This window comes from Numida meleagris, chromosome Z, assembly GCF_002078875.1.
Source record: "Numida meleagris isolate 19003 breed g44 Domestic line chromosome Z, NumMel1.0, whole genome shotgun sequence".
Lineage (NCBI taxonomy): Eukaryota > Metazoa > Chordata > Aves > Galliformes > Numididae > Numida > Numida meleagris.
This window is the reverse complement of record NC_034438.1, coordinates 14,671,851-14,695,590: the sequence shown is the minus strand read 5'-3', so window position 1 is coordinate 14,695,590 and position 23,740 is coordinate 14,671,851. Positions and strand designations below refer to the sequence as shown.

Sequence of the window (23,740 nt, the reverse complement as noted above, 5' to 3'; positions counted from 1 at the left end):
CTCTCCTCTCCTCTCCTCTCCTCTCCTCTCCTCCTCTCCTCTTTTTTGTATATGTAGTTACCACAGATAATCACCACAGGATTACATGTTTAGACCAAGTATTTAGCTAAAGTCTGTCCTGTGCCTCAGCACAGATCTGAAGTTCACCTGCCTCATGAAATAAACTGCCATTGCAGTCCAAATATCTACAGAGAAATTGGAGGCTTTATCATATGCAAGTCGTTATTTCTACAAATGTGTCATGGAGAATAAGAGATGGACAGGGATTTAAGCCTTGTCCCTATTTGAAACATGGTGAAATTTCAACATTCAAAAGTTTTCATACTTTTCTCCATCTCAGATTTTAATAGTTATCTAATCCCAGGCAAGGCTTGGATGAAATGATATTTTGAAACAGGAAATATGCAAACAACAGTAGCCCTAGAAAGTGGCAGAGCACTGTTTATTGATTCCTGGTAGATTCTTCAGTTCAGGAGGCAAGATCTCTTTTTCCAAGGGCATGGAAACTGTCTATAATCCTCAAATAATGTTCAGTGTTCAACCAAGTGCAGCAGGTAAAAGCTTAGGCTTAATGTTGTATAACACGAGGATCACGCAATGACGAGGTAGTGAGGTAGGATTTCTTTCCTGTGGGAGATATGATCAGTGATCATGTTCTCCACTGTATTCTACTTGCTCGTAGTTGAACCTCCAGGGCAGAGGCATCAACACAGCTAATCCAGCGCAACAGACCCACAACATCATTGCTTGGTTCTCTAGCTGTGGATTAAGTCATACACACAGGTGGCGAATGACTGACGATTGCAGAGAGACTGTGACTTTGGAGTCCTTGTTTCACCCAGCTGACAGGTTCATTAATCATAGAATCATAGAATATCCTGAGTTGGAAGGAACCTACAGGGATCAAATAGCTTCATTTGCAGTGGGAGCTGGAAAAACTGCATGTAGCAGAGTCCCACAGTAAGGGCAGGCCCTGGCCAGACTGCTAGACTGCCAGACTGCCACAGGCAGTGTATGAGCCAAAATTAAGGTTCTTTATCTTTTCTAAGCAGGAATACTAGTTTTGCCTCCGTTGCACCACTGTGTGTCAGGACGAATGCTGTCAGTCACTGGCACACTAAGGAGTTAAAGGAGAGGAAAATATCAGGTTCTCTGAACAGATGTGAGAAGAGAAAATTGAATTGAAAATCTGTCAAATATCCATTAATACGTATAAGCTATACAGTTCTTCTCATTCCTTTCCCATTACTCCATAGCTTAATGTCTTTTAGTATTTTAACATAGAAGCCACTTATGAAGTTAGACTAAAAGTTCTTGAAAAAGGAAGAAAGTGTAGCCTGCTGTCTGTGACTATCTCATGTTATTCAAGTGCTTTCTGGGAGAGTCTAGCCTCAGCAGTTTTTTCAGACATTATTTTTAATTATACAGATTAAGATTATTCATTCAGGAAACAGAATGTTGAGACACACAGCAGTGCGGCTCAGCACTAGTGAGTTGGTACAATTATCTGGTTTAAGAAATGATTTTAAAAGTTTGTAAACAATTTATTATCTAATTTCTCAAATGAAATAATTGAATGAAACTAGCAAATGAATTTATTATTTCCTGTGAAAGGGAGATAAACTCGTATTATAAAAAGGGGGAGATATGCCACCTTGTACATCAAATTACACATTTTTTTTCTGAGGTTGTTCGTACATACCGTCTTAAAGGCAATATATAATTGGGAATATTGAATTTAATTCAAAGTCTTTATAAAAAGTTTCAGAAAAGTGGCTGCTTTTATACAATGTTTACATTAGCAACAGTGTATTTCAGTAGAAGTTACACATTTTCATTATGTAGTTTTTGCACTGATTTTTGGCAATCATATATTTTTAGTCAAAAAAATATACTTTGCTGAAAGATTCTTCTTAAGTGATGCTGTAGGGAAAAAATGCTCTCCCATTATATTCGTTACATTTATTTGGTGCTCATTCTTGAATTTGCAGTTATACTTCTGCTGCAGAAGGAAATCTCAGCTAATGAATTGCTTCGTAAATCTTACAAAAATTGATTGCCTGAATTCAGTCAGATGAAAAATCAATTTGCATTTTTTTAAAATTCCTTCAGCAGTGTGCTTGGAATCAAGGTTCAACTTAATAACAAATTTAAGCATAGTAAGCATTACTAATATTTCAGTGGATTGTAAACCAGAATGTTATTCTTATTTATTTTTTGTTTGTTTCTAATTGGGAATTGAATATTCCTGAATATTTCATAGTTTCTGTAATTCCATGATTGTTTAATTAATAGTTTTGAGAGTCCACCAACACTGTTCTCATAGAGTAATATTTTTCCATGAAAAAGATTAACTTCTCCACACTGTGAGGAAATTACATCCAATTTCCATCTTAAAAATAAAACAAAAACAAATACAAAAACATAATCTCTTTTTGGCTTCAAGCACTTCACATTTAATTTTGAATAGCTGCAATGTTATGAATTACTCCTTCTTATCTCTCTCTGGTTGCAGTAGAGAGAATCAGATAGCTGCTTTGAATCAGACTTTTGACTTTTAGAAAGCTGAATGCAGGTATCGCACTACCTAGCTCACATTTTTCAGAGAGCAGTCTGCTACCCTTTGATATGCTTGATGTTTTGAAAGTACTAGTAGAGGAAAAATTACAAATAAACTTATTTAAGTATTAGTACGTGTAAGAAGTCTCTGGGATATCTTCTGTGTGACACTTGTTAAGTAGAGCATAACCTGTCAAATACACAAAACCGATTTGCTTTAGGGTATGTAGCCCTCATTCTGCTCTCACAAGCAAAGCTGTTTTAAGATAAAAATTTCCTCTGCTTTCTCTTACACTACTGCAAGTTCTTCAGGCTGGAGCCAAGTCTACTAAAAAAATACTTAAAGGAATGGTGTTGTCACAAGGCTTGAGTAATACCTTGAGGAACAATCCCCAGTGTGAGTTGAACAATTCTATAAAGCTTAAGATGGTATAAAACTTTAAATACTTATAATACAGAAAGATCAACATACTTCATAGAAATAATCAGTTGAGTTTTGAGGAATGAATTATTAGCAGAAGGATTAAATTCAAAATCGAAGGTCTCATGTACTAGTACAAACTGCAGCTGTAAGCTGGAAGGTGATGAGGACAGGACAGGAACTTTCAGAGCTGCTGGATAAATTTCTCTTAGGCATTATTTGATTTAAACTGTCTCTGCATACATTTAGACTGAAATTTAGAATAAATTTCAGAACAATCTAAATGATCAGCGAGCTTTTTGGAAAAATATTCTTAAAGAATTGTTCGAGAAAGTCTAACTATTTTTGAGATTGCCTGATTTGCTTTTTTTAAGGTTAGCTGAGGTTAGGTTTTGCAATGATTAGGGAATAAATTCTTCATTGACTTATGGGACCTGAGTAAAGCATTCTTTCCTTTTTTTTGTTTTTTCTTCTGTTTGTTGTTTGTATTCTAGCCTGTCTGTGATTCATTTTATTTAAAGATCCTACACACTACCTAAAAATACAGTTAATTTTCTAAAAATATTTCATTAATGTACTCCTGCAGTCATGATTACATTTGTGCTAAAAGGAAAGAGAACTGAGTGTAAACATTTTTATAGATGTAAATATGTCATCTGTATAATATATCATCTGTAAATATGTCATAATTAAAAGCTGGAGAAGCTTTCCTAAGAGAAGGGAGGAAAATGCTGAGGACAAGTGCAAAAGGGTTATCATTCAACTCATATTGTCAAGAGAAGGTATAGGAACTAGGTCCCTTGAAAAACTAGTCAGTAATCAGAGTTGTTGAATGCTGATGTTTTGGAAAAAATCTGATGTTGGCACTTATTCCTGAAAGGAATTGAAGTAGCATGAGTGTGACTGGGTATATGTAAGGTCCAGGTACCTTTACGTAACTACATACTTAATATTTAAATATAACACTAAGAATATCACTAGTTCTATAGTTTTTAACTGATACTATTCAAGTATTTCATATCTTTTTATGGTTTAGTGTACAAAAGAGTGAACTATGAGCTGTAGAGATTTTTAGGTTTTTTTTTTTCAGCTAGAAAAGGCAACAGTAGTTATGAAATAGTAAGAGAAAAGGCACTGACAAGCTCGACTTACATATTAAAATACCTTATGAGAGACGATTATTCAAGTTTCTGTTACACTGGTTTTATTTGGATATTGGCTTTATTGGGATACTGTCTTCATTTTGAAATATTGTTCCTGCTTCACTTGCAGATCTTTATTAAAAAGATCTCATTTTTCTCCTTTGCCTTTGGCAGGAAGGGTAGGAGAGATTGTTTTTAATGCATAAATTGAGTCTGCTTAGAACTTCTTGTGATCAGTGTCGTACTATTTACCATTGGCTGAAGGAAGATAGAAGCAAAATTTTTCTACGTACAAGGAGCCCATGAATATTTTGATGGCTGAAATAGCAGGAAGCAATTAGTAGTGAATGGTGTTTTTCAGTGAAAACATGTATTTAAATTTGAAATCCACTTATGTGCTGTGTATTTCAGCAAGAACCTTTCCCTAACCCCCCTGACCCGCCCCTGATGCAGCTCCATGCCGTTCATTCAGGCTCTGTTGCTGTCACAGAGAGCAGAGCTCAGCGCTGCCCTCCACTCCGTGTGAGGAGCTGCAGCCACCATGAGGCCTCCACTCAGCCTGCTGTGCTCTGAGCCCAGAAAACCCAGGGACCCCAGCAGTGCCTCACACTCTTCTCCCCACTTGAACCTTCACCACCTTTGTAGACCTCATTTGAATGCTCTCTAATAGTTTTACGCCTTCTTATATTGTGGTGCCCAACCTGCACCCAGTTCTGGAGGTGAGGCTGGACAGCCCAGAGCAGAGGAGGGACAGGCCCTCCGCTTACCCGGTGGCAGTGCCGGGCATGGTGAGGTTGGTCCTTTCGGCTGCCAGGGCACGCTGCTGACTCAGATTCAACTTGCTGTCAACCAGAACCCACAGATCCCTTTCTGTGAGGCTGCTCTCTTGTCTCACAGTCTGTACATATAAACAGAGTTGCCCCATTCCAGGTGCAAAATCTGGCACTTGTTAAACTTTATGTAGTTGCTGATTCTTTCTTGCTGTTCTTCAAAACTAGGTCAACAGTTGCCTGCTTCCAGTCAGTGGAGACCTCCCCAGATTCCCAAGACCATTGAAAATAATTGAAAGAAGTTTCACAATAACATCATCTAGCTCTTTGAATACCCTGGGATTAATTCAGCCAGGCCCCATAGATTTACATGCATCCAACTGGAGCATAAATGCTGCACAAGTTAGGGCTGACTGGGAGCTTACCATTACCACAATCAGTCTTCCTGTTCAGGGCACCGGCAGTCTCAGCACCCATCATTAGTAGTGAAGACAAAAGCGAAGAAAATATTAAGTGTCTCTACTGTGTCAACATCCCTATTTGTGAGGTGCCCATCCTCATCAAATAACAAACCGTTATTATCTCTTATCGTCCTGCTGCTATTAGCATTTTTTTTAAAAGCTCTTTTTATTGCGCCCTGCAGTACTGACCAGCTTCAACTCTAATTGTGTTTTGGCCACACAAATTATATCCTTATAATAGCAAACATCATCTTGTATTCCCAACATGTTGCCTGATTTTTCTTACAGTATCCATACACTCTTTTTCTACCTGAGCTCTAGAAGAAGATCCCTGTTCAGCCAGGCTGGCCTTCTTCCCTACCTGTTTAACTTCCGACATTTTGGAATTACCTACTCCTATACTCTTAAGAGGTAGTACCCAGAAAGTATTTGTATGGATAATAAAATCTTTTAAAATTGCACCAAGTAGAACATGTGAAGCTTGTGATCTCTGTACTTCAGATAAGCCAACTGATAGGGAAAACACAGAAAGATAGCAATCTTTTCATTTATAGCAGATAGTTGAATCACTATTCATTAACAGGTTTTGTAAAGCAGTCTGAAAGCATTTGATTTCTTGAAAACATTGAAGTCAACTAGAACATGTTTTGGGTTTTTGATAAAAAGCTCATACTTGGGTGTAGTAACATGACACAAAGCAATGATGTTCTCATTTTAAAAGTTTTATCTTAGCTTTCCTTTGTCTTGCCGTGTCTTCATTAAGCTCAGGCTTCACTGTAGAGCCAGGATGTGTTATTTCTCTCCCACTGAAGTCAGAAGTAGTTTGTCACTGTCTTTTGAGGTGTTTGTCATCTCCATAGAAAGCAAGAGTCTACCGGAGAGATGTGCACATGGAGAATCGCTTACTAAATCGTCTTCCCTGTAAAATGTAGTGCTCTTCCACATCCGGCAATTTGAGTTTCAAAGAGAAAGTTTTCATGCAATCTTCTATATTTTTAATATAGACTGTGGCTGTGATGTGGCATAAGGAAGGCAAAAAAACCCACAAAGTTTGAGGGAACTTCTGTGGCTCTGGAATATTTTTTACACAGATCTAAGAATAGCTGCTGGGGTACCTTTTTTTCCCACTCATTCTCTGAATAAATCAAATTAAAACAAACAAACAGGTCATCCGAAATTTTCTATTTTGAAAGAAAAATATGCAGTGTGATGAGAAGAGTCATTAAAAATGCTTCCATTCACATATGGAGAGAGATTCAAGTGTCAGATCTGATGGATGATTCAGGTTCAGCTATAACCCTTTTAAATACTACCCAAATACAAAATTTTGACAAAATTTAACTTTTCTGACAATTCTTTCTATTTTAGATCTATTTTAGATATAAAATCTCACTCAGACATACCATGGTAATCTTATGAAGTGACATACTTAGTAAAAGTATTCACAATCCTAATGAGAATTTTAAAACTTTTTTGACATTTAAATTTTCCAGAAAATAATTTAGGTATATTTATGAGATTTTCGTTGTTCTTGTGAAGGTGATTAAACAAATAAATGTTTAATGGTAAAAATACCTATATTTCTAACCATTTTGGATACACGTGGTATCCAAATAAAAAACTTTCTTCAAAATTTGGTACTTGGAACAAATTAGCATTTTACTACACAAAATAACTTTATTAACTTTGCTTTCTTTTTCTATCTTCATTTTAGCAGATTTTTTTTTTTGTGATTGAATTGTGACAAACTACATTGACAACTGTTCTGGCAAACCCTCAGTGTTACCAGTGACATACAGCAGACTGAAATAAATAAACTTCCTTTTCTAGGCTGGAAAAGTATTCTAGAAATAAAAAATTAATCATGACTTGGACTGCGTTAGTGAAAGAAAAGAATAAGTTAAAATTTTTTACAGATCACGTCGCATGTGTACCTTGACACAATGTCAAGAAGGGAATAGCAGTAACAAGAATAATACAGAAGATGAGTTAAAATCACACTAAGAAAGTTAGAAAAAGGTTTATTACTGAATGATAATATACTGTGTATTCACAGGCTCAGATATTCTGACATTAAGAAGTTTTAGATATTTAAATATTTCTGGAAGACTTTAGCTCTTAGTTGTAGATTCAAAATGTAAATGTTGCTCATATGCAGATGTCCCTATTATGCTGTGAGTTTTTAACATGGAAATATTATATGACACACAAGTGATTAGCACTAGATTCCTACTAGTTCTATTTTTTCTGTTCCCCTAAAATTCTCTTGTATAAGCATAATCCCTGGTAGAGAAAAGTACTACCTTGTCTGGCAGAAAGCACCTATTCAAATAATAGTTCTAATGAAAGGGAGCAGTGTAAACTGCTGGCAAAGCAAATTGTTTTTAGAATAAATGTTCTCTTCCTCAAGGTTATTCTGATAAAAATGTCCTTTGCAATTCTCTTGCATTATACCCTGTGTATCTCAGTTTAGTGTACATTAGCAAAGATTATTGTGTATTATCATTGCTCAAGCATACTAGATTGCAAATACGATTGGGTAGAGGGGTGCAGCCCTGTGCTACAGAGCACGATGAAGTCTCTTCCCTACATGTGCATTATGACAAATGTTACAAATCATTCTTGCATGACGCCACAGCAAGGGTTGGACAGTACAGCATCTTCTCTTTAGCTTTGGAGAAACTGCAGAAAAGTGAGAGCAGCAGCAGGACTGTGAGATACGTAGACCACATGTGGATCTCAATTCCATTCCCTCTTACTAAATACATACCTAGATTAGCTGAAACTGATTATTAGGCTAATTTTACTAGTAATACCTCGATCATGTGAGACTATGACTGTCTTCTGGTATCCCAGAAGTCTGATTCACACCCAGCATAGATGGATAATTTTTTCCTTATCAGAGCAGAAACCACTGATAGGCATGCAAAATTAAATCTCAATTTAATGGGAAGAATTCTTGCTTCACAGGTGCAAAAAAAGCTGTACAGAACTTAACTAAGACTTGCGTATTCATCATATATTGTTAAATAGCCCCATGCAAAGTTATTTTCTACTTATTTAGGGAATGCATATAGTACGTGTGGCCTCTTCTAACCTTTTTCCACATTGCAAAACAAAAATTAATTTGAATTCCAGCAGATAGAACAGCCTTCATTTATGCAAGTTAAAGGATATATGCAGCAGTTCATAAGGAGTGAGTGCACAGTATAAATTCATTTAACTGGTCTACAGGGATGCTGGTCTTAATTAAGCCTTCATTGATGTTTTCATTTAAAACAGTTAAAAATGCCAAATTAAGCATGGAAAAAAAAGTGAAGAAAAAGAATGAAGACTGTATGCATAAGAAAACCAATTTTCTGGCAAGTTTTAACTAATCTGTGAGTCTTGAAGGAGTTTTCTCCTTCTATATCTCACTGCCTTACCCTTTTTTGCTGTGCCATGGTTTGGGATCTGAAAGGCAGAAGTCTTGAACAGGCAGTATTTGTCCATTTGTGGCAGCTTCTCCATTTCTTTGAAAACTGTGCCATTCAAAAGAGCTTCTGAAAAAAGGTAGCAAACAAAGCAGGAGATAGTGCAAAGACCTAGTAGAAGCCAGAAAACCTAGTGCATAAAGTGAATCAGGTGAGGTCCTGGCACCTATCTCTTTTCCCTACTTTCTGTTTCCTGATACCTTGGCTATTTTACCAGTACACCTCTCTTCTCTTCGTTCCTTCTGAGGAATACTTTCTACTTTATATCCATGTATTTTTTTTCTTTAATCATCTTATAAACATACACAGCACTAATATGTTGTAGATTAATTCAGCATATCCAGTTTCTGAAATTTCACAACTGAAGCTGGCCCCTGAATGAAGCACTAGAGAATTAGACAGGTAGTGTGTATGGTTTTGCTGACTGCTCCATGGACTGAGCTAAAAATGGTGCTGGTGTAGTTTCGCAACTGAATAGCTGGAAATTTAGGGAAGACAAGGTGTGAGGGGTTGTCTTCAAAAAATTATATGTTAATATGAATATTAACATCATCACTAGAGTACATACATGAATGAATTTTCATTTTGTAGGTGCCTTGAGATATTAAAAAAAATTGGGGAGACTAATGATTCTTCCTTTTCTTCTCCTGACAGTACAAACAAGTGGAACAGTATATGTCATTCCACAAATTACCTGCTGAAATGCGCCAGAAGATCCATGATTACTATGAGCACCGCTATCAAGGCAAGATCTTCGATGAGGAAAACATTCTCAATGAGCTCAATGATCCCCTTCGGGAGGTAAGATTAAAGCACTCAAGTGATTCTTTGTAGTATGGGAAACTTTCATGTCTTTGCTGCTTTTCTGATTCTATTCTATAATTAATCTGATTTGACCATCTATCTAGTCAATAAATGACCAGGAAAATGAACTTTACATTAGAAAAATAAAAAGAGTAAAATACCATCCTTAATTGTTGAGAGAACTCACAGTCTTCTGCCATTCTATAAGACAGAGACTAAACTGGAATAGTTTGGATTAAAACTCTTTTCCTCCTTCCCTACTTACTAACAGGCCATCTACATAGGTGAAACCTCTGAAATCCATCAGTAAAGCTGTGAAGTAGAAGTAGCATCCTTGATTAAGATGGTTTTTACTTCCTGTATGTACTGCCAGATAAGATAGTTCAAATCTGAAGTACAAGCCATCAAGTTTCTAGTCTGGTTTTATTTTTTTAAATTGTATTGTATATTACATGTGTAAGCAGTTGAAACTTTATTTGGTGAAGTGCTTGAGAGGAAGATGGTTCATCTTGCTGTAATGGAGGTAGCTTCTTACTCAGAACATACACGTGACTATCTTCTATTGGATGGTGTTCATGGCTGACCTATGCAAGGATGTTTGTATTATCAATTGGCTGATACCTTCTACTCAAAAGAGGAGAAAAAAAAAAGAAGGATTTTGAGATAATCAGAGAGAAGAAAGCATAAAGATGGAAAAGAGAAAAGGAAAAAAAAAAAAAGAGGAGAATAAAGGATGAGTAGTCTGTAGTGGGGAAACCTGTGCAATACCAAATAGTGCATTTTACTATGCTCTGCCATGGTAAAATGGCAGAGGTGGAATGGTGCTGATCATGGGCATATAAAACTCCCTACAGAGCACGGGACGACATATGTACTTTCAACTCCCTACAGAGCACAATAGGATATTTGTATTCTTTGAAAGATATGTGTTTATTCCTTTCTAACATCTTTTGTGGATTAAGAACGTAGGTCTGTAATGATTTGTCTGTTCCATGGAGTCCAACTCTTTGTAGTGAAGAGAAAACATGTCAAAATATGTTATGCTACTCATATTAAACATTAGTCAAGTTCCATATTTAAAAGAGTTGGGATATTCAAAATGTAAGAAACAATACCACCCATTCTTGCTCTAGGGATTCTGAAGCCAGCTGGCACAGTTTGGCCATGCCTGTGTTACTAAAGCCTGATAGCAGCCTCCATCCTTAAAAACTACCTGCTGGGAATGGTGGACTGTGCTCAAAATTGCTGGAGAAATGCTAGATGATACTAGTGAGTATCAGGACAAACAATGATTTTTCTAACAATTGGACAGTATAGATGACTGAATTCCAGTCCCTGCACTCATCTAATTTCCTAACATACGTGTAGCCTCTCATGCTGTGGATTTGTAAGTGGTTTGGTGGGCAGGTCTCTGGTTTCTGAACTGCCTCTGCCAATTTACCCTGAGGCTACCCTTCGTATATTTGGAAATCTCAAGACGAAAATGCACTATAAAAATCTACCATATGGAACAGGAAAAGTCTGGAAATTAGAGTACAGTGACAAGCAAAATGAAAATTTTAGCCAGTATGGAGTTTATTTTTTTTTGAAAAATGGAGTGCATATACAAACTCATTAGTGACTGACATCAGAAACATTTTCATCTATTTGTGTTTTAAAGGAAAAAAAAATATCCATGAATGAAGTATAATAGCCTTCCAGTTCAAAATCTTCTTTTACTAACAACCATTTTCAGTTGCAGCACCCTAATTAGCTCGTGCTTCCTCCTTTCCTCCCTGCATCAATCACATTTTTATTTCCCTATTTCCCACTTCCCTGCCTCCTGTTTCCTCATCCCTTCTTTTTTTTAAAACTTATTATTGCTTAAGAGCAGCAGGACAAGTTTACTCTATCATTAAAAAAAAAAGCAACTCTGGGGAGAGATCAGGTATAGAAATTTTCAAAAATTAATGAATCACTAAAAACAGTAAGAATGGAATTTCACTGAAGGAATGGTTTCTGGTTTTGCTATGACCATGCTGTACTTAGAATGATTTCTTTGTTCTCTTTATTATCTAAGAAAAATTTATTTATTCAGTATAGTGCATTCATCGATGATTACAATCAAGTTCCACACTGTACTGATGACAACGTAGTGATTTCCAGAAAAATATGTCACGAGAAATTAAAAAAAAAATCATAAAAAAAAAAACCATACGAATTCAGTAGCGGCAGTGAGAGAACAGGTTTTCCAATGCATCTGTCTGAATTCTAGCAGTAGCTCTGGCACTGTGCCCTGAAAATACCACTTGGATGTTTGCTTTGTTTAGCAGTTTCAAATTCGATTTTAACTACCAGTTCAGTATGCACATTTTATAGTGCAAATAGTGGCTTTTCAGTGTTACTAAAGGATAATAAGTTAGACCCTTTTAAGAGCAGAGCAAAACTTTTTTTTTTTATTAGACAGGTTATACCATTGCCAATAACTGCACAAGGCTATAAAATGCAGGCAGTGCCACAGTTGCATCATTGAAAGAACAAAAATTTACTTCATTTCTTTAGTTTTTAATGACTTTTGTATTTTACTATAGCTTGTATTTAGTGTAGGGCAAGAATTATGCATTTAGAGTCTCCACAGTGCATACATAAAATGATGAAAGTAATTTCTGATGAAGACATTCAACTGCAGCCATTTTTTCTTCACTTAGAGTAAGCAGAAAAGAAGTCACACAAAATACTGCATAACCAGAGCATGAATATCATCAAATGCAAGAAAAAACTTCCAGTATTGTCAATTGTCCTTGTTCTCAACAATTCAAGCTTACTGTATGAGTTGAAATTTTTCAAACCTAGGATTTCTTTAAGGGATGATGAACTTTTTACAGTCTGTGTTTTAAAACTGAGTCTCACTTCTTTAACAGAGAAGTAATTATGCATGATATAAATATGATCATTCAACAATTAAAAATATTTAAAGAACATAGAAATGGCAGTACAAACTTGTTGCAAAATTAATTCTTACATGACAGTTACTTCTAATAAGGCTTATTTGCTTAGAGTAAAGGTAAGACTTTTTTTGGTAAAAAAGGATTCATATTCACTTGAGCTTATGAAAACTTTATATGGAATATTCATAGTAGACTGGATGAGTAACATAACGAAAAGCTTAAAAAAAGGTTTACTGCACATTTGTGTGTGGTGAACTTTGTTGGATAGCAGAAAATAGTTTCATACTTCTTGTGGGGAATTAACTAGGATGTCGTACTAGAAAGAAAAAAAGGATCCTGTACATTTCTGAATTTTTTCCAAGGCTCTCTAAGTGCATCATATCTGAGTAAAGTGCCTGGTAAAAACCAAGTGGCATCTGACCTTTATCATTTAACGATAAGCTTATGTTAACAAAGATGTTCAGTTCAACGAACTAAGTTAGACATTTATTAGAATGTGTGACTTAAAGACCTTATCTTCTGCCTGGTTAAGTGAGTTACATGATTTGGGTACACTAACTGGATATCCTGAGCTCCACACACTCAAACTATATTAACCATACTTTGCCATATGTAGTGTGCTGCTACGTGTTCATAAGGGAAGGTGTTCTCTGAGGAAAAATAAAGAATTTCACTTCTACTGAAAAGTGTATCTCCTTTTTCACAGGTAGAGTTATCTGATAGTAACTGTCCCAGCCATCCTGGGAATCAAATAGTAAGGAGACTCTTCACAGTTATATTTTCTATACTGATGGAAAACCTCTGCCAGATCATGCAGGTTTATTGAATCTATTGTAGCTGTGTAGAGGTTCTGCATTACATCTGAGCTAATCATCAGGCGCCCCCTGCATATGCAACCCCCTACACATCCCACTTTCACTATAGAGAAAACATAATTGGTCAGTTTAGAAAAGAAGCTTCATCTTTCAACAGCCGTTGTCTTGCAAGATACCTTCCACCTTTAAAAACGTAATTAACTATCTCCTTCCCTCATTTCTCAAGGTAGTAATTAGCAAGTGGCAGCAGTTAGCATGTTTTCCTTATATACATATTGGCTCTGGTCCTTCAGAAGGCAGAGATGTGAAGTTTTCTAGAGTTTATGTTTTTTTAATAAAGATACGTGCTTGAAAATCATCTGGTACAGTAAGGTATTTGTTTTAAATGGAGTCTTTATAACTGTCACAACACAAAAAAGAGATGGTAGCAAAAAATCACAACCAATACAAAAAACAGCAACACAGAGCTAAGAGAAATCTCTTCCAAACTGACACTTGAATTAAAAAATTGAAAGACAGATGTAAGAGGTTTTGTCAAAGAAAAAAGTTTAAGAACAGCCAAATTGGCTCAGCTCTGCATTCTGTCTAAGCCTCCAGTCTTGCCAGCAGTGCCTGTAAGTAGATACCCAGAGAACAGCAAAGGACAGGGTGAGTATAGTATTTCCCTTGAAGGCTCTCCTAGACTCTAGCTTTTCCAAGTTCAAAGGATCCTCTGCAAGTAATGTGATTTGTCTATTGAGTAATCCTTAACTGATATCTCTTCCAGTTATTTATTTACACTCCTCTTGAACCTTTGTAATCTTTCTGTAACCACAACATCTTTTGAGAAGGAACACAGACCTGTACCCTTCTTTTTCTTGGGCCTGAATCTGGCTCCCGCTGCTTATTAGATTTAGATGGCCTTAAAAAAAGAAAGTGAGGATGCAAGCAATTCCCATTCAGTCTGTACGCTAGTTGTGATTGCATAAACTTTTATGGTAACATTCGTAAATTGTATTTTTTTGAGGGAATAGAGTACTAATAATAATTATTCTTGCATAAAAGCCATTTAATCTCCATGATCATCCTTTTGCCATTCCCTGATTTTTTCCCAGCTCTACTGTAGGTTTTTTTCTGAGCAACCAATCTGCATCCAGCATGCTGATTTTTAATAATATTAATTAGTCTTTTCCTAAAATTCCAAACATTAATGTTCTTTTAAAAACACTGCCAACTACTGAGCTTACATTTTTCTGTTATAGCTGTAGGAGCCAGAAGGTAATGGAGACATTACTCTTCATATTTGCCTATGTATTTCACTTAATTTTGCTCTCCATTAATAATCTCCAACCAGCCCATAGGAAGCTCTTTTTAGTTTCCTTGTAACAAGCTTCATTTTTACATGGCACCCTTTCTGAAATTAAGCAGAACATAATGAAGTTCTTGGACCTTGTTTTCCCATAAGGACAGTGAATGCAATTACATTGATGGTACCTATGGCAGCCAAATGAATCTGGTAGACTGGTAGAGTTGCATCATTTAGTGACATTTCTTGTAAGGGACCTTTCACAACAAAATAAGGGAAAGCTTCTGTTGCTGGATTTATACTTTCAAAACAGTAACTAAAATTAACAGGACTAAAGACAGATTAGTTTTCTACATATTGACAAATTAAGTGTATTTTTAGGAAACTTTTAGAGCTTTTCCACATAGTCATGGATAAAACATAACCTCAGTTCTTAGTCTGGAGTACTGAAATCATGAATGAATGATGCAGCACATCAGTCTTCCAGAATAGATGCTAGTATACAGGAGCAATATTTATTTGACAAATTCTGAAAAAAAAAAAAGCATTGCTATTTTTCACAGATCTGTTTAAAGTATTCCCAGATAATGACCAGTTTTGTAGACCAGGCTTAAGCAAAGCTCTAAAAATCTCTTTGAAAGGAATGTCATTAAGATTTAAAATTGAGAACAATAACAGATAGGCAGGGTTTATGTTGGAAATTGGCCCATGATCACCAGGTGACTGGACTACTAAGATACTCTGCATTACCAGGTATGACATGGAAACAGATTTGATTCCTAGGAATCTGAGAAAATGCAGACAAAATTATTTCCTGCACTGTGGGGAGTATGTTTGTTCTTTGATGTGTGCTCATACACAAGTGTACACGCTGTAGTTGAGACACAGCTTTTGAGTTACCAACAACTTTCATCACTGCTGCACATATTCCAAAAACTTTTATCAGAGTCCCTTCTGTGTTTAACGTGCTTTGTTAGCAAATCCATCCTGAGCTGAGAGATGCTTTGGCAAGCCCAAGATATAACTGCTTCCAATAATACAGATAATAATACACTAACAGCTCTCAGTAATTATGATTTTCAACAGGCTTGTTACTGCACCTACGATATTCTTTGTAATAACTGTTCAGTAAATATTTCAGACATGACAGTTCTTTCGTGAGCTCTTCAAATATAATAAGACAAATCAAATCCCCAAGTCTTAGTGCAGTAGTTTGCTTGTGTAAAAAGATACATTATTTGAGAAAAGTACCAGATTATTTGGATGCAAACTAAATTCTCTCAAAGCCAGCTGTAGAGGAGTAAGTCCAGTCTGTACTTGCTCCTGTCTGGACTGCTGTTCAAGGATCTGAAGAGCAGAAGCAGGAAGGCTTTCCTAGGTACCCAGTCCAGTTCATTGAGAGAACAGCAGATAATGCAATAGCAGTGCTGTCCTGCAGAGGAGAATTCTGCACCATTGCCTGACTCAAGTCCAAGATCACACATCCAAGTGTCTTGTCTCAGTTTTTAGTGGATTGAAGGATTGTTTTGCTGATACTTGAGTGGTACTAAGGGAAGGATGGAAATAAGTAGGCTTTTTTATTTTCTTTTTCCCCATGTGGTTTCTGCTAAAAGGCAGGATAAGTTAATGCACATTAGACAGTGCTTACCACAGCATGTTCATTCCTATTAGGTCTGACTATGCTATTGCAGTTATAAATGGAGCTGCTGATTTTTAGGATGGTAAAAATAATAACAAAGTACTTCAGATGACTTCTGAGTTAGTTTTCTGTATGTAAGTTTTTTAACACTGTGCATCTTGGGTAGTGCTCTCTCTAATAGGTTTTGGTAAGTTTCAGATTAGTTAGCTAAAACCAAATGATCTTTTGCCCCAATCCCTTAATAATGTCTGTAAGTGCTTTTATGCTAAAACAAAGTAGAAGTTAAGAAATGTTCCTTTGAACCCTCTAGAGAATAAATGAAGATTAAAAAAAAATTAAAAATGAATAATTTCCATCCAGGGTTGTAAAAACTGTGGTCTGGTTTAATTCAAGATTAGGATATGGAGAACCTGGCTACAGGGATGCAGTCCGGTATGGTGTGCTGCTGGTACCTGACAGGTTCTCCATTTTTCTCCTCTTGGGCTTCTGAAGTGAAATCTCTTAGTCTTTGTATAGGGAGAGCATGGGCAGAGGAAGCAGAGGGCAGGATGCAGTCCTGATCCATGTCAGAACTGCAGCGCAGGCAAGGAGGCACAGTATGGATGTTCCCACCTCCCTTTCTCATAATTCTCTTCCTTGGCAATGGTGAAAAAGAACATTTTTCCTTCAGTTTTCACTTTGAAATTTAAATTTATGGATCCATGTATGTGAAATTTAAATTATGGATCCAGAAGCAGATAAAGTCTTTTGAAGCATTTTTTTTTTTAATTGGTGAAATTGTTCCGAGGGCCACTTTCTGTGTTTCTGTGTTTCTGTGTTGAATTGACATCTTCAAATGTACCAGGGTCCATTAAAGTCACAGAAATTCCAATTAGTGTTGTGTCTCACCAAGCAAGAGGTGATAAATGTGTTGTGAGTGCCTATTTTTATGCACTCAGTCACTCAGTTGCACACTTGGAGTAATAGTAACAGCATGCAGAAGGGTACATGGCATTTCCCTTCTGTACATTTGGAGATGCCTTTTAAAAGCATGGTATCTCAAAGGCAAGACAATGAGAACACAAAACTACAGAGTTTAAAATCTGTTGTGAGTGCACATATATTGACTTATTTTCCAGTTGGTACACTGTTATATAAGAAGGTAAATCTTGTTAAAGCTGTGGGAAATAGGCTGGTTAGAGCTGCACAGATCACAGCAATGCTAGATCATTATTTTGTTGTTTCCCTAGTACCACTGAAACAAAAAAATATATATTTTTTCTGAATCGCTTAAAACTGTGTCTCAGCTGTAGTTTTGGACTCTTGATGTTACCCAACATACATGTAAATCCTTGTAATTTTTTCTCCAAAAACTGTCTTGCAGTTAATCTACAGGTGAAATGCTGATTTTCTTTTTCTGAAGTCTTCCTACCTAAAAGAGGAGGGTTCTCCTCAGCTGCAAACTGTTCCATGTGAGTGTAATGTCTGTATGAAGCCCTTTTTTTGATGAAGAGTCTTTAAGGGATGTTACATGGAAATACAGCTTTGAAAAAAAAAAGTTTTGTTTACTGATAACCTGTACCTCTGATAGTACATCTTTGCTTTTCAACGGACTGCTCTGTGTCCTATATTAGTGCTTGAAATGGCACATAAATAGACAGATAATGAAATAAAGCATAGATATGGTTGCAGAAGGTTGAGTTTAATGTAAAGATAAGTGTCAAATACTGAAGGAACTTAGTGTTAGGTGTTTTTAGTGATTAACAAGAATCTTCCTCGCTTAAACTACTGTGATATAAGATTGTTGGAGATGAGTGGAGTTAAAAGCTGGTGCATGGACTCCAGTCCACGTACTGAGTACAGGTGCAGACTTCCCAGCAGTTCCTTGGCTGATTTAAAGGTAATGATTTTTAGATGCTATTTCTGTCTTTTGGGATACCTTCACAGCCTTGACTGGATCCAAAACCAGCCTCAGAAGCCGTAGAGCACTTACTGACAAGGACTTTCCGTAAGAAGATTTTCATCTCCTACCTTGTTAATTTTCTCATGAGTAAATCCATTTTTCATTTCTCCCATTTGTGAAAAATGAAAATTCTGAAGTTATTTGAGAAGGGATTAATAAAGTCCCTAAAGCTCACACAGTTACATGTCTTATGAGCTGATCATGGCATGTTTGTGCACTCTGATCGCTGTACATTTGAAGCAACACATTGTGCCTTGACAGAAGGCTAAACAATTCTGTAGATAAAATAAATACCTATGTGATTATACACATTATAAAGAAAAGACATATTCTTTGTAATCAACAGTTTTCATTTTAGCCTGGGCTCATTCAGCCAGTTATTATCTAACTGTGCAACTGAAAGCTCTTTCATACTTATTTCTGTGGTCTTGTGAGTGTCATTTATATGTAGTTAAAAATAAGTTTAACTCATAGTAGGGAATTTGAAATAGTGAGGAACTGAAAATCAGGAAGCAAAGATTATTTGGGAAATACACTGGCTTGTATATGCATCCAGAGTCTGCAAAAGAAAAGTCTAGCTACTTACTGTACCTCTCATTGCTACACATTGTATATTCACTTACGGATTTACAAAAACATTACTTTTTGTAGTCATCCATATTTCACTAGAAATAGAAAGACTCCCATCAGAAAGGATTGGAATTAAGATCTCTTGTACTTCCTAGCAGCTGGCACAAAATTGATACCCTACCAAGAGGAAGAGAATCGCTGTTGATACTATGTGTAGATAGCTTAACATATACCAGACCCGGAAAGGAATTAAGAGGCTGTGACATCTGTAATGCTGCTGAGCAGAGCTGGCACGTATGGAGCTTGCTTCATCATTCTCCAACACAAGAAACTTTCTCCAAAATATTGATACATACAGCAATATGACAAACTAAGAATGTGAGAAAGAGGTTAATAACCTTCCTGAGCCATTATTTAAAGCTCATAGCTGGCCTATTTTTAGGCCACCATGTGAGGAGATGTTAGCTGAAAATAGATACAGATCATGTGCCCTTGCAGAATATAGAACATCAGGATATTTCATTTCCAAAGAACATAATTGGAACTGGGAGCAGAATCTTCTTTCCTCTCACCTTTTGCTTGTAGATTATAATTCAATTATACAAGCACACGAATTATGTTAACCTCTGAATATTTAACTGAAATTAATTTCAAATGTATTTCTAATGGGACACATTATTGAGTTAAAATTTGGCTGTTTTTACATTGAAGACACACATATGCACATATAAATATGTCTATGTAGACATGTATGTGGAATATATATACATACACACTCTTTCAGGCACATATGTGCAACCCAGTGTCCAAGATGTATGTATGAGAAAAGTTCTATACAAAAATCTGATTATGTTTCTCACTGTTACAGTATATCTCAGCACGTCTTTCCTATGCCTTCAGTCTATGTTATAACATATTACTTTACAGTGAACTGTAATGACAAGGCTTTTAAAGGCTCTCCTATGATATAAAGTCAATATAGATAAATTTATTCATAAAAGTAGAGATTAAGATATAGTCTTAAGATAATTTGAAAATCTTTCTGAATAAATTATAGCAGCATATTTTTTGTGGAAATAATCCTCGGTCTATATTTAATTCATAAAGTGAGTAATGCACTGAAATGCTGTTAATGGTTAAATAAATGTAACATTTACAGCAAGCAGATGAACTGTAATTTTTTTTTTTTTTTTTAAAGAAAATTTAACTGATGTAAAGTGTGTACCATTGTATGCACCCCTGCTTCCTGTGGCTGCCTAGTCCCATGCACAGATGCCAATGGCAGCTCCTGGAAACCCTGCTGTCATCAGGTTCACTCACTTCTGTTGCATGCCTAATCCTGGAAAGAAAGCACAGGCAGAAATATTCAAGGCCTTAGTGACTGCATGAAGAGAGCAAGCACAGCACAGCTACTAAATGTGGAAGGTGGAAGGCTACAGGTATCTCTTTTCACTTCTTGGTGCCTTATTTACATAGGCATTTCTTCTATATGCTCCTCAGAACAAATATTTTCAGGATTTACAAATGCAGGGGATGTCCCATGTACCCTTGATCTGTCAAGTCTTGATTGTGATTTGGCTCCTAGCTCTACTGTGATTCTTTCTTTGCTTCTCTGATACCATGCACACTCTTTTATCTTGCTTACTTTATGTAACAACTACAGTGAATGTCTCAAATACTGGCCTGAAAGCCCCTAAACAGTCTTATACTCTAAAGGCTCTATTTTTTTAATTTTTGATTTAAATTCTTTCACTGTGATACCTGTTCTGCAATTAATGATCTCCCCAGATTATAGTCTTCTTTTTTTTCCAGGCTAGTTGATCATTCCAGGATCTGCACGTTTGCCTGTTGGATATTTATAGACACTAATGCACTACTTTTATTACAGCCGTTATTACTAGTACATATAAACTAGTCCACTCCTGCCAGTTTGCCTTCTCTTCCCCCAGTATGATCTGCTATTGAGGCTGCACTTGCTGTCATGCTTCCTATTTGCACTCCTCAGAATTTCTTGCATTCTTTACACCTCCTGTGCGATTTATGCATCTCTTTTCCCTGCAGATAACAATGTTAGCCAAAGTGGCACTCTCAAGAAAATTTTATCTTCAGGGCTGTCTGGCTGTCACTCTGCTCAGTTACTCCCAGAGATTTCATCTTCATTTTTACCATCTGATGCTATCGCTTCTGCAGCCAGCTCTCCATGTCTCACTCTTTCATTTGTAACTGAGCAGCATCCTTGTGATTCACTGCAAAACTGAGCTCCAGAATCTCTGCTCTCAGTATTTTTCTACATGGCTTGCACTCCAGCCCAGCGGCCTGAATATGGGTCATGAGCTCCTTACGCTTTTGTCACATGCTTCTTATAGCATAACAACACTGAGCCGCTGTGCTTGATCCTGCTCCGGCACCCTTTGCAGTATTTTCACTTAGAAGGCAAATTTAAATGGCCTTATAATTAGCTTGTCCCTGTTAAAATAATGCAGCAGTGACGATGGCTGATTCAGAAATAGAAAAGGATTGGGCATCCTTCTTATCTTTCTTTTTATATCTTTCTGTTAAATATAGATGTGTGCAGACGTAGTTGATAGCGTAAATATTCTAGCATATACACACACAGGCATTCAGGGTTCTGTCACACATTTGTCTAAGAAATCAGAATAAATCTCATTGTTTACAAATGCTCTTCTTCCCCACTTCAAGATGCTAAAGTAGATAGCATAGCAATGTCCTGTGGGTTAAAGTCAGGAGTTTGTTTATACCTTATATACAATAGGTCTCCACTGAGTAGTTACAAATGAGATGCAAACAGAAATGTACATAAAAACTCTAAACAATATTTCAAGCTCAGCTAACTAGTATTTATCCAGTATAAACAGTAAGATTTAATTTAAGCCGCTTAATAATTTTACAGAGTGGTTCTTTTAATTCATAATAAGGAGTAACTGTTAAACTAGCAATTAACAAGATAACAGTATTTCTGATCCAGAGCTCTTGGGAGAGCTTCAAAATAACACGGTGTACAAACCACCACCACTGATAGTTAAATAACTGTTTTCCTGGCTTTCGCTGTTAACTGTGTCAGCTAGACTGTATACAGAGGGTGTGGGTAAAGCACACTCACTTGTGAAGCAGCTCATGGGTGACTCAGTTGTTTTGGGCATTTGGGCTGTGAGGTACAGGAGACTAGAGGAGGAATGAAAGGACGAGGAGGGAGGGATAGAATGGCAGAAGGAATTTCTTGCGTGATGCAGCACTTAGAATAAATTCTCAGGGGAACTATTTCTAGCATTGAATTCTGCTCTTGACTGAACAATTGCAAATCAGAAATAGTCAACACACAAATTTAATGATGTAGCTTTCTGTTTCTCTGAAGGCATGTTGAGTTTTTCCTGCCACCAAGTTCTTTGTTTCAGTACTTTGTGCTAGTCCCCAGACGGTCCCCTGCTAGCTTCACAGCTTTTCCTCTGTCTTCATCCACAAGTTTTTTTCTGCATGGTCCTTCTTGCTTCAGTGAGATAAGTAGTATTGTTCAGCCATCACATGCTGTTCTGCATTCCAGCAAATATTTTACACAACAAAGCACCCAAACTAACACATTTTACCTAGTAAGTCACGCAAATGTAAGTATAGCTCTGGCTGCCTTTGTGAAATTCCACTCTCTTTCCCCGTTTTGTTTATGGCTTTCTGTTGTACACAGCTACTCTCCTTTCAGTCACGTGGATCAAGCACTGTCCTGAGAATAGCAACACTGTTTCCAGGACTTCTTAAAAACAAAATGATTTCATTCTGGCCATCAGGTGATATCTCATTGACTTTGGTGTGTATATGAAATACACTATATTCAGAAGAACTGCAAATAACATCTGAGGTTGTTTCTGGAAGGATGTAGTAGAAAAAAATTGTAACTGCCACACAAATCACGTACAAGGTCAACCACAGATGGATTGGTGTTAGCGAGTGGTATCACAGTAGGTTCAGAACAAATGCAGAAAGATGAATATGATTTCCAGAATCATCACATTATCACAAGTAGGACTGGAAGCTGCAGTGATATTGGAAAAGCAATGCTATTAGAGATACTGTTAACCTGTGAGCAAGCAGACTAGGCAGAGTAATGTGATTGTTAACAAAACCAACATACTCCTGTTCCTTAATTGTTGTTTTGGAAAAATATGAGGTTTGCTTCATTATGAGTAATTTGCACTACTTTTGAATGCGCTAACACAAGTTTGTGATACAGATACTCATAGGATTTTTACAAATCTTACGTTTCTTGCAATTCTCCTTTCTGCCACAGATTGACAATACATACATTAAGGTCTGCAGTCTCATAATTGAACAACTTCAAATTTAAAATGCTTTACTAAACCAGGACATCAGTCTTAAGTGCCACCTGCTCAAGATATTATTTGGTAAATACTACATTATAACACACAGATAGACACAAAGGAAAGTTAAGATATTTTCCTGTTCTTGAACACAAAACTGAAATAATGATTGTTAAATACATTTACAAATTGCAGTTCATTATTCAGTTAATAAAAGGAAACAGTATCTATAGCAACTGCTGCTATCATACATTAATTCTATATTACCTTCTGGAACAAACTAGCAGTGATTTTTTCAGGAATTTTTTCCCATAGTAGTCACTTTTAGCACTGCATATGGAAAGGGAAAGCCTTCAGGAAGTAGAGGCTGGTTAGCTGGCTCAAACTTATCTGAGTTACCAGCACTTCCCAGGATTTTGAAATTAGATTGGCTATCTCACAATTATAGTTTGTCTTAAAAGACTGCCTCTGTTCTCATTTTGACACTTCTCATCCTTTTCCCAACTGGAAACCAAAATTATGAGGCATAGAACATTTCAGAACATTGGAGAAGATTACAGTTAAATTCACTTAAAAAGTTGCACATTTTTGGAATGAATACACG

General features: G+C 36.5%; 1 protein-coding gene across 1 annotated transcript in view; it reads left to right on the top strand.

The window, feature by feature from the left end:
* HCN1 (hyperpolarization activated cyclic nucleotide gated potassium channel 1) overlaps positions 1-23,740 on the top strand; it is a 202,374-nt gene that overhangs the window by 146,128 nt on the left and 32,506 nt on the right. Inside the window, exon 5 of the mRNA XM_021381011.1 lies at positions 9,481-9,627. Within this exon, the coding sequence (XP_021236686.1) occupies positions 9,481-9,627 (147 nt within the window). The remainder of the gene's footprint in view (positions 1-9,480; positions 9,628-23,740) is intronic.